The sequence below is a fragment of the Apiospora marii genome (genome assembly GCF_038362585.1).
Source record: "Apiospora marii strain CBS 49790 chromosome Unknown utg000002l_segment0_segment0, whole genome shotgun sequence".
NCBI lineage: Eukaryota > Fungi > Ascomycota > Sordariomycetes > Amphisphaeriales > Apiosporaceae > Apiospora > Apiospora marii.
The window spans coordinates 2472516-2489674 of NW_027117373.1; the positions used below are offsets into that span (position 1 = coordinate 2472516).

Consider the following 17159-nt stretch of genomic DNA (forward strand, 5'->3'; position numbering starts at 1 on the left):
AGGGGTAGTTAGTTGCGAGCACTCACTAAGTGGTAATGAAAAGGGTGAATGACTCCCATGTTGGGTCTTTGGGGTGGTTGAGTTATACGGTGGTGGACTTGGCAATTGTCACAGCCGATGCGCTGTTTGTATGCTGTGTCAGCAACGCTTTCGATATGAGAAGGCAGCTGGCCTGGAAGCTCTCTTACAAGACCCCGAAGGCCATAGGACAGTGGCCTTGTCCTGTCTTTTCATCTGGACATCCCAAGGCAGATAGATGGGGAACGAAGCCAATACTGCTTCTACGAAGGCCGCCCAGGCTTTAAAGAATGCCATGACCTATTATCGGCTTGTCGTACGCTTCGCCGGGAAGAGGTGGCAGTAACCACTTACATCCAGCAACGAAGCTAACGGCGTCTAGGACGAAAGGATCGAAGTATACCGCCTTTGCCATCGCCATCGCCATCGCGGACAGGACTCGCAGCGCGCTGACTGGACGGCATCGATTGAAGAACAAGACGATGGTGAGGATGGAGATGACGAAAAGCACGACGATGAGCGAATGCAAAAGCCAGTGCCAGGCACGGCGCTCCGTGTTCCTCATCAATCCGCGTTTCCCATCAAGGTGCAGAACATGATGGCCATGGACAGCTTCGACAAGCAGTAGGCGAGGATACCAGACGGTCGCTGGATCGAGCTGTAATGCAACGCCCGAACGACCTGCTCGTCGATCAAGTACCGCGTATGCCGACCGAGACCAGCACGGCGACGGAAACGAAGGCATCAGTGATCAGGTTGAAGATGACTGCGACGACTATGATTTTATCGTCCCAGCCGACCGTGCGGGTGACTAACGTCCCGCTATAGAGGCGTCGGATGACAGACAAAGGTAGTAGATATGACAGTGCCTAACTACCTAAGCGGTGTTGTTGGTGGCCGTTCCGCGATTGTCGTCCGGAGGAGTCGCATCGTTGGCATCCATGGTAGACGCAAGGGGGTAGATGGCGTGGCACTGATAGGGTTTGGGAACCAATGGCGTCCGCGAGAGTAGCGAATATGTAAGGGTTCATATGGCGGTAGTACTTCGACGTCCATAAGACGGGCAAGGCTATTGCGTAGTTTCGCAAAGTCACCTTTGACCAGGCTGGGTAGGTTGTTGATTCGATGCATCTAAGAATAACTAAGTATACATATAGCATACACGCGGAAAAGTTAGAGGAAGTGTGAGCAGGTGGATTGGTGCACGTCATTTACCGGGTCCTGTCGGAGAGACTTGACCATGGGTCTCTCCGGGTGGATGAATTGTTGCAAGGTCGAAGCTGCGACTATATACATTACCTATATCTCCTTGATCCAGCTACTTGGTTCTGCTGTGCCGCAGCCAATAATCGGCTGTGCATGTTAAGATACATTGGGGAGTTGGCTGACATACATGATGTTTGTTGGTTCTGACACCCACAGTCAGCTGTCACTCACTCCCTTGCTGACTCTAGCATCCACCTCCTCCTTAAGTAGAGCGTCAGAAGTTGAATTGAATCTCCTTGAACATACTCCTAACCATCAGCGATATAACGCATTTTAGCCTCTGCCGTCACTGGGCCCCCTTTCACCTCCGTTTTACTCACCATGGCTCCCGAAACACCTGATATGGACAACGTCGCACAAGCCCTAAAGCAAGTGGCACAAGATGGCGAAAGGTTCATGGACGACGATCCGGCCGCACGCGAGAGGCTAGTTGCCAGTGCGAGAGCGCTCGTCCAGGCAGCTGAAACGCCTATGGAATCACTCCTGTGGCATGTATGGGCACTGGTAAGGGGTTCCTGTCATTGGTTTTCTCCAAACACAGCCATGGACAATGCATATACTGATGCAGCAACGCCATATGGTGTAGCCAACGAGGACGGCAGCTGCCCGTATTGCCGTTGACTTGAAGATCTTCGAGACTGCCGTTGAGAACGACGGCTTTCCCAAGTCCAATGAGAACCTGGCCGCCGCAACGGGCGCCTCGCCTACTCTGGTGAAGCGAATCAGTCGCGCTCTTGTTTCTATGGGCATGTTGGGCGAACAAGGCCCGGACTTATACGTGCCTAACAGCTTCACCCAGTTGCTGGCGAATAAGGAATATGCCGCGGGGATCATCTTCAAGTACGTTTCCAAACGCTGTCCATCCCAAACCGCCTTGAACATCAAGACTAAAACTCCAAACCCAGCTTCGAGATCAATCAGACATCCTTCGCCAAGTTGCCAGAGTATCTCAGGAACACGAAGTTCCAGAACCCAGAGAACGCCCTGGACGGGCCGTTCCAGTTCGCCAACGACAACAAGCCAGCCTTTAGCTGGCTGGTCGAGCACCCAGACGTGTTCGATGCCTTCCACCTCTACATCCACTCGCTCCGACAGCACCGCCCGAGCTGGACGGACATGTACCCGGCACGCGAGCGGCTCGTCGCGGGCCTGAAGACCGACGGCGACGGCGACGCCTCGGCCTTTGTCGACGTCGGCGGCAGCATGGGCCAGATCCTGCAGGATTTTCGGGTCGCCGTGCCGGAGTATACGGGGCGGCTCGTCCTGCAAGAGCTGCCCGAGGTCATCGCCGCCGCGACCGACAAGGGCGTCGGGGCCGGCGGCCGGATCGAGCTGCAGGCCCACGACTTCTTCACCCCGCAGCCCGTCCGGGGCGCCCGCGCCTACTTCATGCGCACCGTCTTGCACGACTGGCCCGATGCGCAGTGCCGCAAGATTCTGGCCCAGCTCAAGGATGCCATGGAGCCGGGGTACTCCCGGATTCTCATAAGCGATTGTGTACGTACCTCCCTATCTCCATACTTTCTGTACTATTTGAGGGTGGTGGGCATCAGTGTGTGACCCAAATGCTGATCTGTTTCACTTCTAGGTTGTTTCGGATCAGCAGGCAGCGTGGCAGCATGTGTCAATGGACATCTTTATGATGAACCAGGTGTCGTCACGCGAGCGCACAGAACGCGAATGGCGTGCGCTCATTGGGAGCTGCGGGTTAGAGGTCACAGGCATCTATAGCAAAGGCGACGGCAACGAAGGTCTCATCGAGGTTGTACTGCCCGACTGACGTTATAAAATGCCGGGTGAACTTTTGTAATAAATGAGCAACCTGTTTAATGCTCAGGTATACGCCGTGGTCACGAGGAAATCAAGAATGTTAGGAACCATGTCCTGATGCTACAGGTATTGAGTGGATAATTGATATTCTGCAATTCTTGCCCTACAGCTTACCTTTTCCCGCCTCATTCTGACCTAATTGATCTTATGAAGCCACTTGACGACATATGACAGGCCTGCGAAATGGCTTGTATTACTTATGGGTCACCAGTCGTTCTTGAGCATCACGGTGTGGTACGTGATCCTATTTATCCTTGGACCAGTGAGCTGTAAGAAACTTAAGATCGGCAAAGGCTTCACCGAGCTCCTCCAATAGGCAACGCTCACATTGGCAGGTTTCTCCGGAGGAGGCGCCGTCGTCCTGACCGGCCATTCGGGCAGCGTCCGTCTCCTCGATAAGCTGACCAAGCGACAAGAGATCACTGATCATACCGAAAAGATCCCGGACGATCCAGGATTTTACCCTGGTATCTTTCGATTCCGGGCGGCGCAACTCTGCGGGGACCATCTTGAGTTCTGCCCTGACCGTTTCAGCAAGCTCGACGACAGACTCCGCGGGACGATGGTCATACCCTTGATCTATAATCTTGTTAACGCCAGACTCGATCTCGTCGAGTACCGAATTGATGAAACTTATGGCCCCAGAAACATCGATATGCTCTGTCTTTGTCTCATAAAGAGAGTTGAGGCTGTCAATAGCCGCCTTGACCTGATAGGACATTCCGAGCGTGATCTTCTCAGTTGCGATCCTAATCTGAGAGACCTTCTGGTCGTGGCCGGCTCTGTACTGTTCGTCTTTATTCGCTATAAGTTGGTCGATCTCTAGGAGATACCCATTCAGGCCGCCAAGCGTCGTGCCAATGTCGATGAAAAGACCCGGAACATAAGGATCGTCGGGACGGCTGTCCATGTGGTCGATGAGGATGGATAGCGATGACTGAATCCCGCCAATGAGCTTCAGGCTACACTGCGCAGGGGAAATTTCGGGGTTTCTGCGTACGATCTGACGGAGACCGGTCTTGATCAGCTCCAGGTCGGTAGAAATCAGCCGCATGGTGATGGGAACCAGATGAGCATCGACTCCGGCATCTTGGACAGCGTTGAATCTTGCGATAGCTTGCTCGATTGAGCGAACCAACATAGAGCTAGGCATTTTGATGTAAGAGGAGAATGCTAATCTAATGGTAAGAGAAAAGGGGTCGGGAGTTATAAAGAAGGACGTGGTCGCGACTCAGCTTATTATACCAGATCAGTCAAGATGTGGCTGATACATTAAGAAAGGGCTTGAAGATCGTTCCATATTGTTCAACATATAAACACCATTGTTGTCTTCCTCTTCTTTGATTTGTCATTGTGTGAAGTAGGGCGGCTATGAATAGTGTACCTAATCCGAACGGGAACAAAAGCATTCAATGTCTAACAGGGCATCGAACGAGGGCGAAGCGCACCTGCCGTCACAATTTGTTACCTACGTGTTACCTTGTATGATCGGTAACACAGCGCAGTACTTTAGGTAGGTATTGATTAGATCTTTATGACATGTACCCCACATCGCCTGAACCCCACTGCCCAGGACTGAAAATTACCCCACGGTACTCTGCCCCTCCATGGAAATTTACCACTTAGAGGATTAACTTTGAAGCAATTTCAGAAGGCATCGTGATCTAGAACTCAAGCGTTGGGTTTTCGCTTCCTGCCTGGATAATCGGATCAATCCGCCACTAAGTTCTCGGGCGCAACCTGTACTCCCCTAACACCTGGGACTGAATATGACTAAGAAGCCGGTTATCGGCCTGCTGGGCGGCGGCCAGCTCGGCCGCATGCTTTGCGAGTCTGCTGGTCCCCTGGGCTACCAGATCGCCATCCTGGACGAAGAGAACTCGCCCGCGAAGCAGGCCAACCACAATGACCTGCACGTCACCGGGTCCTTCAAAGACCCCGCAAAGATCAAGCTGTTGGCTTCGCGCTCCGACGTCCTGACCGTCGAGATCGAGCACGTCGACACCGAGGTCTTGGAGGAGATCGCCACTGTCGGTGTCGACGTGCCCGATGCTCAGGGCGGCATGACCAAGAAGAAGGTCCCCGTCCACCCGGACTGGAAGACGATACGGCTCATCCAGGACAAGTACCAACAAAAGGAGTACCTCGGCCAGAAGGGCATCCCCATTGCCGAGCAGATGGCCATTGCGGATGCGGGGGCTGACCGCAAGGCCTCGCTGCAGGAAGCGGCCACCAAGTACGGCTTCCCGTACATGCTGAAGGGCGCCAAGGGCTCCTACGATGGAAGGGGCAACTTCAAAGTCCGGAGTGCCGAGGACTTCGACACGGCCGTCCAGCAGATGGGTGACCAGCCTCTCTATGCGGAGCGATGGGTGCCTTTTGAGATGGAGCTGGCCGTCATGGTCGTTCGAACCGAGGACGATGCCGGTAAACTCCAGAAGGTGATGCCGTACCCGGTGGTCGAGACGATCCACGAGGATAGCGTATGCACCAAGGTCTTCTTCCCGCCGAGGAACGTGTCAGACGATATGCAAACACGAGCCCAGAAGATCGCGTGTGACGTAGTGTCCCATCTGTGGGGACGTGGTGTGTTTGCTGTCGAGATGTTCCTACTCAAAGACGGTAAGTGAGATACACTAGTACTTATGGACTTGCAACATACTCATATTCCCTACCCTAGGCCAGGTCATCGTCAACGAGATAGCACCGCGGCCTCATAACAGCGGTCACTACACGATAGAAGCCGTGCCTCAGATGTCACAGTACAAGGCACAGCTGTGCGCCATCATGAACGACTTCCCAGATGATTTCGAGATTGTGCCAAGGGTGCCTTCAGCACTCATGGTGAACATTCTCGGCGGTGCTAAGCCCACATCCCACGACGATTTGGCCGAGTTATCACGAAAGCTGACTAACCGATCGATGGACGTATACCTCCACGACTACGGTAAGGAATCCAAGCCGGGAAGAAAGATTGGACATATCACCGCCATTGGTTACTCCTCCATTTCTAAACTCGTGGAGATGGCACAGCCATTGATTGCGAGCGCCGACAAGATCCGAGCTGAGCGGGTTGGTGAGGCTGCGCCTACGGTGTCAACGTCGGCAGCATCCAAGGTTGCTCCTCTGGTGGCCGTTACAATGGGTAGTGACAGCGACCTTCCGGTGCTGACCGCCGGGCTCAAGATTCTTGACCAGTTCAACGTGCCTTACGTGGTCCGAATCACTTCGGCACACCGCACACCACATCACATGATGAAGTTTGCGGCGGAGATGGCACAGGGAGGAGTCAAGGTCATAATTGCCGCGGCGGGCGGCGCCGCTCACCTGCCCGGTATGGTAGCATCCGAAGTCCACCTTCCTGTGATTGGCGTGCCCGTCAAGGCTTCGGTTCTGGATGGCGTCGACAGTCTTCACTCTATTGTGCAAATGCCCCGTGGCATTCCCTGTGCCACGGTCGGTATTGGAAACTCGACCAACGCCGCCTTACTCGCCATCCGAATCTTGGGCGGTACCTACCCCGAGTACGCCGCACAGATGAAGGCGTACCAGACCAAGATGAAGGATGAAGTATTGGAGAAGGATGCGAAACTGTCTTCGGACGGCTGGCAAAAGTACCTCGAGGTTAAGCAGTGAGAGCTTCATGGTGTTTTCGCGAACTTGCAGCTTCGTGGTTGGGTATGTACGCATCGATCATGCATGGCTGGTGTTCAATCAATACGAATGAATTGGCTATGGTGGTCGACTTGTTAATTGTTACCCTGGTGTAGGCAGTTGATTAAGGAAGCGCGTCGCGGTCCAGCTGCAGCTCTTTGACCTGGTGGGGGAGCTTTTGTTCCAACTGCTGCCTGGTGTTTTTGCATGGGCAACCCAGAAGTGCCCAAAGCAGAGCTATATAAATCCTAATTGCAGAGGAATTCTTAAAGCCGGCTCGGTTCTGGGGGTCCAGCCTTCAGTGGCGGGGTCTATGTGCCATGGCCTACGGTGGCCTTCGGGTGTAATTCCGAAAGCCTGTCCGACGGTACTAATCGTGTTCTTTCAGACTGTTCACATCTCCAAGCCGTGTCCTGGCCTCTCTTTTTTGCCTTTTTTTTTATTTTGCTTTTGGTGAACATGGCGTGGCGGTGAGGTTGTGGTGAGGTGCGACAGGCGGCGGCGGGCATGGTGAGAGCGCCATGGTGGTTGGGCGCCCCCCCTTTTGGTCATATGGTGCAGTGGTAATGACAACGGTTTGTCAATCAATTGAAATGCCTTCAATGTACCTGCAGCAGTTCAATTACAGGTGTTGCAGCTCTTTTTTAAAACCAGCTCCCTTTTGTTGGTTGCTCAGGCAGTCAAACGGCTCTTTTGTAGTTGCCTGGCTGGGTCACGACCCAGACACGTCCAGCACGTCACGGCTGCAACTGCTAGCTACCCTGGGCAACAATTAGGCCTTACTAAACTGGGAGATTTCTTCTGTAAATCAATAGAAGGTCCGAATTGTCAATTCGATATTGGTGACCCTACAGCGTGTATATCGCAAGGGCGAGCGTTGACTTGGTAGCCGCCTTCTCATCTCATCGATTGTCCAGACACGACGCTTTTCAATTCTTCAACTATCACCTTTACACACTTCTTTCCGTACACTTGGACTGAATATATATATATGTTGTACGGATCACATACTTAATCATATTCCTTGCAGTTCCTGGCCAAACCTTGGTGGTGTTGCCACAAGATAGGGGTTGCCAAGACCTCATCTTACTAAGCAGAAAGCAAGGTACATAGTTGAAGCGTTTCCCAAAATTCATCCCACTGGTCTCCCGCCCAGGAAGTCTTACATCCCATTGCGTCAACCTCACATGACGACGTGCCAGGGAACGTGCTGCAATAGGCCCGCTTGTAGCTACCCCAATGCTGGGGAGAGTCCACCTTGATGTTACCCTTGTCAACCACTTCTTGTGGGGAACCCTTGCTGCATGCTCTCCCCGCAAAACCGCTGCTAGGCATGTGAGGAAAGCTGGTGAGAGGATGGATAAACTTGTCTTGTTCCTGAGGGGGGCTTCCTTGGCCTCAAATCTGCGCCTAGAACTCGGTCCCTTTCCCCGAGGCGTGAAGTGGGCTAACGAAGCTGGCAGTGAGATATATAAAACGGCAATACACCTCTCTCGCCAACAGCCAGCCTGAGCCCCGTATTATGGTAGGAATCGCTCAATCTATTCTGCAACCATGTTTGTGCCCCTTGCTCTATTGATGGGATCCTTGGCCCTGGCCAAGAACTTCCGCTACCCTACACCACCCATGGGCTGGAACTCGTACAATTACTATGCCTGCGAGCCCACGGAAGAGATCATCCACCACAACGCCCAGGGCTTGATTGACACGGGTCTCGCAGCACTGGGCTACAAGATCGTGACGACCGACTGTGGTTGGAACGCCGAGGAACGCGACGAGCAGGGCCGTTTGCAGTGGAACACGACGCTGTTCCCCAGCGGCGGAAAGGCCTTGGGAGACTTCATTCACGGGCTTGGGCTCGACTTTGGATTGTACAGCGGAGCCGGGTACAAACAGTGCGGAAGCGAGGTTCTGCCTGCAAGTTTGGGTGAGATGCCAAACCCCTGGCATGATATATCCCCTCAAGGGTGCCTACAACTGACTTGATTGAGACAGGCTATGAGGAAGAGGATGCCCAAGCATTCGAGGAATGGGGCGGCGACTCACTCAAGTAAGCCTGAGCCCTTCTGGCCAAACATAAGCAAATAGCCATGAGAAAGCTAACCCAGTTGCCAGGTACGACAACTGCTACCCGATCAATGGCTCGACAATGGTGGACTACGAGTCAGCGGAGGCAATTGCGCCCACTCGATTCCAGAAGATGGCCGGTGTCCTCGAATCTCTCGAGAGGAACATGGCTTACTTCGTCTGCCAATGGGGCGTCGGTTTCGACGTTGGTGAATGGTAAGTAGCGCAGCATACTTCCCCCAAGTGAAGCAGCCCGTTGACACATACTGCCAGGGCCGGTGCTATCGGCAACACGTACCGCATGAGCAACGATATCTACAACGGCTGGCGTAGCATCTGGCGCATCACCAACGAGATTGTCCCGTACTACAGGCACACCAAGCCCGGCGCTTTTGCCGATATGGACATGCTCATGTAAGTATCATCTAAACCCCCTATCCGAACGAACCCAAACTTAACCCATGTGGCACAGAGTTGGTCTCCATGCCTTATCGGCAGAGGAGGAGCGCTTCCACTTCAGCATGTGGGCCATCAACAAGTCGCCGCTGATGCTCGGTGGACCGGTCGATCCGGCCCTAGCCGGGCAGGCGTCCATCGACATCCTATCGAACGAGGAGATCATCGCCATCAACCAGGACGCCCTCGGGCAGCAAGCGCAGCTCGTGCGCCGCTACACCGAGGAGGAGTGGGATATCTGGGCCGGCGAGCTGTCCGACAACCGGAAAGTGGTCGGCATCGCCAACTGGCGCAACGACACGCAGACAGTCCAGGTGGACCTCGCGGCCGCCGGCGTGGCCTCGGCCGGGTCGGTCCGCGACGTCTGGGCTGCCGCGGACCTGGGCACCCTCGAAGGAGGAGTCCATGAGGTGACCCTGGCCGGCCACGAGATGAAGATCTGGGTCCTATCCGACATCACAGAAGCCGCGGAACCCGCCTCGGCGGGCTACTATTCCGCCGCAGCAAACGCAACGGCCACCCGGGCTACGGTCGTTGACTGTAGCGAGGGCGAGTGCCTGCCCACGGGACAGAAGATGGGCAACATTGGTGCCGAAGCGACTGTGCGCTTCGACGGGGTCAGCGTGGCGAGCGCGGGCGCCAAGCTGCTGGGCGTGGACTTTATCAACCACGAGACGGCGCTGGGGACCGCGTGGGACTTTGGCTCCAACACGCGCAACATGACCATTGCGGTCAACGGAGGGCAAGGCAAGCGATGGGCGTTCCCGATTTCGGGGGGCGATTGGTACGAGACAGGACGGCTGATGGTGGAGGTCGACGGATTTGTGGCAGGTGAGAACGAGGTCTCATTTGCTGCTGTGGGCGATGCTTTTGCTCCAGACCTGGTCGGGTTCGAGATATTTGAATAGGCAGGACAGACTGTAGTATATTTCTTCCATACATGTAAATACACTACACTATCGACTTTGGCAACTCCATTCACTACATCATTACATTAAGTCGCACATTATACAGTCTCAACCAGAGTGTGACCCCCCTTGACCTCCTAACGAGCAACTCTGACTGACCTCACGGCTGGCTCCGACCCGGCGCGTTCTTCTCGGCCAGATTGCCCGTGCTAAGCCCCTTCTTGATATCCTCCTTCCAGACGGATCGCGGCGTCTTCGACACGCCGGGGCCCTGGTAGACGCTGCCGTAGAGACCAGTAGCCCAGCTCTGTCCATCCCTGGCCTTCTGACTCAACCCGTCCCCGTTCCCGTTGTTGTCCTCCTTGGCCCTTTGCGCCTGCAGCTTCTTGTTCTTGGCCGACGTGTAGCGACGGCGGTACCACTTGCCGTACGCCAGCAGGTAGTAGAGCCGGAAGACGAGGAACGCGAACCGGTCGTGCTCGAGGTCCTCGGGGTACTCGGCGCCGAGGTCGACGGCGGCGGCGAGGCCGGACAGGATGGCGACCTCGTGGGCGTTGACGAGGGTCCAGGAGCCGGCGAAGCGGACGTGGCGCTTGGCCTGCAGGAACATGACCCAGGGCACGACGAAGAGGTAGTGGGTATAGCTGTGGCACAGCTGGTGCCACCAATCCTTGCGGATGATCTTGTCCTCGGCGATCTCGCCGTCGGACCACAGGTGCGCGTCGCGCGCCTTGTTCAGGTAGATGGTCTGGAATACGTGCTGCTCGAACGGCACCCGCTCCGGGAACTGGCTCTGGTAGTTGGTCGTGTCGAAGCACATCTCCAGCTTGGACCGGTCCGAGGGGTACATCTTGATGTAGTACATGGGGCGGAACTTGTCCGCGGCCCAGTCCAGGCGCGACTGGTAGTCTTCCACGTTCTTGCCGTTTTGGGTCCTGGCCACCGCCAGGTCCTCGCGGTAAAAGTTCTCGTAGTGCCGCTTCATGTAGTCGGCGTCGTTGTGCGTGATGGTGATGTCGTCGCTGAACTTGGCCGAGCCCAGCACCTTCTTCTCCCGCCAGCTCGCCGTCTTGCCCAGCACCTTCTTGGCCGTGTCGGCCAGGCAACAGAGGATGAGCTCGTCGAACGTCTCTTCGCCAGCAGGCTCTTCGGGGTCACCGCCCGCGGGATTGTGGTGATCGGGCGCCGGAGTGCGGGGCTTGAGCCGGACCACGACCCCGTGCTTCTTGTCGCGTTTAACAATCTCAGTCAGCTCAGTGGACAGCCGGACAGTGACGCCGCGGGCCACGAGGTCGTCCTTCCAGGTGCTGTAGAAGTCGGACAGCTTGGGGAAGACGATCATGGGCGGCTGGTTGCTGACGACGGTGTGCTTGTCGGGCTTGTACCACATGCCGTAGGTGGGCGAGGTGCAGAGGCGCTCGAACATGATGGTGGGGACCTCGGGGGTGGCGTTGCCCGTCCCCAGAAACAGGGCCGTCATGGGCAGGGCAATCGTATTGGTGAACTCGTCGGAGAAGCCGCCGAGCTTGAAGACGAGCCGGAGCGGCAGCAGCGCGAAGAGGACCTCGAACCAGCGCATGATCTTGAGGTACGTCACCAGGCGGGCAACCTCCTTCTGGTGCCGCGCGATCAGCTGCGTGGGGAAGACGTTGGTCCAGAACTGGTCGTCCTTGCCGAAGGAGACCTGCAGGTCCACGGGGTCGGCGCGGTACCCCTGCCGCGCGAACATGGTGGCCGTGTGGTGGAAGATGTAGGAGCCGCCCTGGACGCCCTGGTTGCACCACGACGCGCCGTGCCGGTCCTTGTCCAGCGGGATCGAGAAGGCCTGCCCGCCGCAGTAGTCCACGGCGTCGATCAAGGTGACATCAAACTTGCCAGGCTGCTGCGTCAAATGGTACGCTGCCGACATCCCGGCAGCCCCAGCGCCGACGATGAGGACTCTCTTGGGCTGACCGTCTTTGGGGCCATGTTGACCCCCATTCTGGTGCCCGTTCTGAGCCATGGGTGCGGTAGCACTATCTCTCTCTATGTCCCGATCGAACGATGCACTCGCCATGAAGTTGGGCTGCGAAATGTTGAACGAAAACAAAAAGAGCAATGCCCATGCCACGGTGCAATCGGGAGTGTCTCTACTTACACGGCCATTTGAATCATTGTAAGTGCAGGCCAGTGCTGTCCATTGTTGATTATCGTTGTTATGTAATGACCCCTTGATTCGAATAGCATACGTCATTGATCGCAGGCCACCAAAGGCGCCTGGCTAAAGTCTGTTGCTTTAGCTTGGAACCACGGCAGCCATGACTGCGGCGCATCGGCGCCATAGTAGTGTAATATTAAGTATGGTGAGTTCCGAGATCAAAAATCGGCGAGGACCTTGACGATCGCAGGCCTATTGCGGTGCTATTAGTTGATCACCCTTAACAGATCTTGGTGCAACTCGATCTTGCAGTCCATCATGCAAAGAATGATCTACCAATCCTACCAAGATCCGCCTACCTGCCATATGTACAGTAGGTGCGTCGGCTTAACCAGGTTTGGGTTAGGGTCTGGGTTAGGGTCAGTGGGGTTATCTTCAAGACAATCGGCATGGCCTCCCCCTCAACACCAAATCTAGTTATCAGTATCAGGTTAACTTGGCATGAAATCGTCAAGTGCATGTATGGTTGATAGGTAGACATTTCGAGCTCGAATTATATACAGCAACGACAATTGGAAATATTCTCAATTGGCGGGTAACTTTCATAGGTTATATGCTACAGTTGCAGGAAGAGAGCCGTTGAGACTAAATACAATTGGATAGGTGCGAGGCTATTCAGATAATATAGCGGTGCTTGCTCCGTAACCCAGGGTATCGAAGAATATAAGGATAAAGCAACAGCGTTCTGCGCCGTTTTCCCCCTTGGCCTAATTGAGAATCAAGCCAAGGAAGGGTCTCGTCTCAGACGCCCAAGAACTCCCGGGGGGAAATAAAAGAGATTTTTGTAGACCGCCGCCCCCGTTGTCAGCAAACGACAAGCACAGATATTCCGCCGCCGGCTTCGAATCGGTTCCGCATGTCTCATGTTCATAATACATGGTTTTGGACAACAAAGAAAATGGATTTAGAAAGGTGGGCGAGATCTTGCCCTGAGACATAAGCGCTGGGGTGGGTGTAAGTCTGCCGTGGCCAGAGTCCATCCAAGGCCCACGTGATTGGAAGTTCGCGTAATTGTTAAACATTAGAAATTAGTTGCGTGGTTCTGTCCCCTCGAGTATTTTTCTGGCAAGGTCGATTCGGCGCCGGTAGAGTCTGCTTTCGCTGCTTGCCCGGCCATTTTCGGTTATACCGAGCACGCATTTGCCGAGGCTCGCAACAAGTCGTTGCACCAAAATCTGGTCCTCCTTGGGAAGCATTTCCATGGCCTCCTGGTCACCGCCTTGAACACTTTCGCAGATGCTGGCCGTTTCGCTCATAAGGCTCTCGGATATCTGCTTGAGGTCCTGATCTGGGGATTCTCTTGGCGATGCCCCGGGCGTCAAAACGCCATTGGGTCTTGATTGGTGGGCCACAGGGACGCTGCGACTGGTAAAATTCGAGCTTATCGAAGCAGCTCCAGGGCGATGCTTGTAGACGGCTGCGCTGGTCGAGGGACGCCGGATAACAGAAGAGCGCTGCTGCGCGGACTCCAGGTTGGTGCCGTCAGCCATGTTGTTGAAGCCGAACGTCAGGCGCTTAGCCCTCTCGGGTGTATGGGAGCGCGATCTCTCAGCCATGAACTCCTCAGGGGACTCCTCAGCAGCTGAAACCTCTGCCCTGGTAAGCCTTCCCTCGGTTGCTGTAGCAAACGAATCGGTGGTAGACGTGGATGCGTCGCTTCCTCGCCTGCGTCCGCGCCTGGGGACCACCAAAGGCCCGCGAGCAGTTTCAACCGACGTCTCCGAACACTCGGAGCTGAAGCTGTCTCGGTTTCCCTGCTGTAGCATCCGTCTCTGGGTCATGCTCCCCATGGCACTATGCAAGAAGAAATGCTCATAATCGAAAGCATCTTCACGGTCTTCATGCGACATCTGGTTCTGGACGGAATCGTGATAAGACGACTCGCCACTTTCGCTGTCGAGATCAACGACATCTACAAATCCGTCGCCGGCCTCATCTTCGTAACCGTCCTCCGTCTTCAAATCGTCGTCATCATCAAGTTCAAGCCCTGTTTTGCTCGGCGATTGAACGTGTATCTCGGCCGGGGTAAGCTTTGTCCTTGGCGAGGACGGATCTTCAAGGTTAGTGTAAATTGAATCCTCGTCTGTCAGTTGGCTAACGACCCTGGGCTTAATACTGTCTGTTTCGGCAGGAGTCGTTTTGCCATCTAACGACGCCGCGTTCTCACTCAATGCGTCCGCCTCCTCTTCCAGGCTGTTGGCAGCTGTGTACCATTGTTCGACTCGAGCGTGAGTGAATGGACTTGGAGTGCGCAGACTTGAGAGACTCCGCCGTTTCATGTTGTCCTCACGAGCTTGGTCTCGAAGAGCAGATAGTCGCCCTTTGAGGTCTGTCATATGGTCCTTCAGCTCTCGCATCTGGGCGGTAGAGGCAGATCTCCTCAACCCCTTTTCGTTAAACGAGCCAAACGTGGGACTTAGGAATGACTCGAGCTTAGAACTCTCAATGCTAGCTCGGACGTTTTCGGGCTCCTGGGGTATTTCATCCTCGTCCAAAGGTTCCAGGATAATTTTAGGGTCGCGTAATGAAGCCTTGCTCTTCGCGAACGATGCGTTGCCATATAGCGGAGAGGCCTGGGGAAGTTCCTCTTCGTCCTCCTCCAAGAAGGGGTCTTCTGCTGGCATGTATTCAGCGCTTCGAGAGCCTTTCAGGGGCCGCCTGTAACCACCAGCTGTACCCATCGCGCTGGATGCTCGAGGAGAGAACACCGGGGCTGTCCGGACCTCGGTCGGAACGTTATTTTCGCTCGATATACGGCTGTGTCCGCGGGGGTTCTTCGTCGCGCCAGATTCATTGTTGCTGTGTACCGCAGTGGCGGGTCGTTGGAAACCTGGCGAAGGCGTAGAGTCTGATCCGTACGAAGACATGGACGTTCTGGCACGGTTAAGGTTCCCTTCCATCGTCTATTGGTGACAGTTAGCCAACTAACTCCCAGCGCATGCGGAACAAACACCAGCACTTACCGTGAGCCTCCTTTTCGCATTCGCCAGAATTTGTTCAGCTCTTCGACTCAGAACTGTCGAGTATCGGTCTTCAGGCGCAGGAGTGAAAACCTCGCTAAACTCCTGAGTGGTGGGGGTTTCGTCCCCAGTCATTGACGCTTCGTCGTAGGCGTACGAGGCGGCATTGCTCTCTTCGTCATCGCCTTGGAAAACGCTATCGTCCACGCTGACCGTGTCGTCGAAATCCGAGAATATTCTAGGGTTGTCCCCGTTGGTGATCGTGCTTGTTGACTCCATCGAGAAACGCCGCTCGCGGTCGCGGGACACTATCGTCTGCCCCGAATGCTTCTTCCTCAGTGTCTCATACACCATGTTCATCGCCTCTGGTTGCTGAAGACTGTAGACGGAACTCGCCCGGCGCGCACCATAACCGCCGACTGTGCTTTCGTTCTCGGTAACCTCACCGATGTCCGACAGCATGGTGCCATTGCCGTATATGATGGGAGTCGTTGGGGTGATGGGCGCGGCCGGGAAGGCGGGCGCGCCAAGGTCAAACTGGTTCATGTCGAACCCATTCGCGGTTTTCCACATCATGAGAGGGGACTGCGACCTGTCGGGCGATGATACGTTTCCGGGGTCCCAGTCGGGCAAGATCATGTCGGGGTTGGTTAAAGTAGGCGAGGCCGGCATCGACGGGTACGGCATCGAGCGAGCAGAGCTCGTCGACCCCGACTTGCCATGGCCGCTGTCTTTGGATACGTTGGTTACTGCCTGCATGGCCATATTGGCAATCATTTGGCTAACTGGCCCCACTCAGCGACCGGAAGCTGCGGTCTGCGTCAATTGCAGGGCTGACAAAGTTTGCTTTTCCGTAGGCGTGTCGCAAATAAATGAACAAGAATTGAGTCTTGGGCCCGAGGGAGTGAATGACAGTGCGACAAGTCGCACGCGATTTGCTGTGATCCGGCTGATGGCCCCTTCGCCCAAATGCCAGGGGTGGATAAAGGCGGATTTTGTTATGTGTCAAACAGCCGCGTCTCTCTCTCTCTCTCTCTCTCGGGGATGCCGTCAAATCATAACATTTCTTTTCTCGGTGTTGCAGATTCGGCAGTGCGTAACACAGCAGTATCGGGAGATCCAGCAGGAGGTGCCGGGTGCTCGTCCAAAAAGAGAACGGGTCGCGATTCACAGAGGAGTCGAGAAAGTCGAAGTTGGCTGGCTTCGACAAGGCTAAGATCGGGTGGGCGGCCGCAGCAAACCTAGCACGATGCAAAGTCGAGGTCTGAAGCTCTGAGGCTATTCGAATCGCATTTGCATATTGTTGGAGGCCCTGGTCGGAAAAGGAAGGGAATGCAAACGGACGAACGAAGTCTTGCAGTCTGCCAACTCTACGCGATCCCGAGTCCTGATAGGGGATGATTTCCCACACCCTTCCAGTCTGCTGTCGGAGAGGGCCTGGCAGTGTATCTGGAGATTTGCAGGTTCAAGGAGCCCCGTGATTGGGTGTTCAAGCAGCAAGTCGTTGGACGATGGGGCCCGCTGCAGACGGGGGTGTATCCCAGTCGCTTTTCGTCCAGTCTGATTGGAAGCGGCAAGGAAGAGGACAAAGGAAGGATATTGCAATGGGTGACCCCTCTACGCACGTTCTCAGTTCCTGGTCTTGGCCCGCAGACCCGCCGGCCCAGCTCAGTTTCCGGCCTTTGCTGAGGCCTTGGTGCCTGGATCGTAATTGCACTTACGAGTTATTTAACTATTCGGAGCAATGCTAGTCTCGATCTGGGCAAGATGCCTCGAAACGTTTTCCTCGTAGGGTCGACTTTC

General features: G+C 55.1%; 7 protein-coding genes across 7 annotated transcripts; 4 read left to right on the forward strand and 3 right to left on the reverse strand.

Annotated features, from left to right (window-relative positions):
• Positions 1-256: 256 nt before the first annotated feature.
• On the forward strand, positions 257-833 carry PG985_002446 (uncharacterized protein; the record flags this gene model as incomplete). The annotated part of the gene is made up of 3 exons (XM_066822215.1): positions 257-334; positions 401-642; positions 716-833. 3 exons carry the CDS (start codon positions 257-259, stop codon positions 831-833), a joined length of 438 nt encoding a protein of 145 aa, XP_066689647.1.
• A 772-nt stretch (positions 834-1605) lies between these two features.
• PG985_002447 (uncharacterized protein) lies at positions 1606-3064 on the forward strand (the record flags this gene model as incomplete). Its single annotated transcript, XM_066822216.1, has 4 exons — positions 1606-1788; positions 1871-2124; positions 2190-2781; positions 2873-3064. The coding sequence occupies 4 exons, from the start codon at positions 1606-1608 to the stop codon at positions 3062-3064; spliced, it is 1221 nt and encodes a 406-aa protein (XP_066689648.1).
• Positions 3065-3358: 294 nt separating this feature from the next.
• On the reverse strand, positions 3359-4168 carry PG985_002448 (uncharacterized protein; the record flags this gene model as incomplete). Its single annotated transcript, XM_066822217.1, has 1 exon — positions 3359-4168. One exon carries the CDS (start codon positions 4166-4168, stop codon positions 3359-3361), a length of 810 nt encoding a protein of 269 aa, XP_066689649.1.
• A 715-nt stretch (positions 4169-4883) lies between these two features.
• PG985_002449 (phosphoribosylaminoimidazole carboxylase protein) lies at positions 4884-6750 on the forward strand (the record flags this gene model as incomplete). Its single annotated transcript, XM_066822218.1, has 2 exons — positions 4884-5736; positions 5795-6750. The coding sequence occupies 2 exons, from the start codon at positions 4884-4886 to the stop codon at positions 6748-6750; spliced, it is 1809 nt and encodes a 602-aa protein (XP_066689650.1).
• A 1572-nt stretch (positions 6751-8322) lies between these two features.
• On the forward strand, positions 8323-10199 carry PG985_002450 (glycoside hydrolase superfamily; the record flags this gene model as incomplete). Its single annotated transcript, XM_066822219.1, has 5 exons — positions 8323-8695; positions 8764-8818; positions 8884-9051; positions 9109-9249; positions 9308-10199. 5 exons carry the CDS (start codon positions 8323-8325, stop codon positions 10197-10199), a joined length of 1629 nt encoding a protein of 542 aa, XP_066689651.1.
• A 160-nt stretch (positions 10200-10359) lies between these two features.
• PG985_002451 (FAD/NAD(P)-binding domain-containing protein) lies at positions 10360-12201 on the reverse strand (the record flags this gene model as incomplete). Its single annotated transcript, XM_066822220.1, has 1 exon — positions 10360-12201. The coding sequence occupies one exon, from the start codon at positions 12199-12201 to the stop codon at positions 10360-10362; it is 1842 nt and encodes a 613-aa protein (XP_066689652.1).
• A 1223-nt stretch (positions 12202-13424) lies between these two features.
• Positions 13425-16121, reverse strand: PG985_002452 (uncharacterized protein; the record flags this gene model as incomplete). The annotated part of the gene is made up of 2 exons (XM_066822221.1): positions 13425-15299; positions 15360-16121. 2 exons carry the CDS (start codon positions 16119-16121, stop codon positions 13425-13427), a joined length of 2637 nt encoding a protein of 878 aa, XP_066689653.1.
• Positions 16122-17159: the final 1038 nt, after the last annotated feature.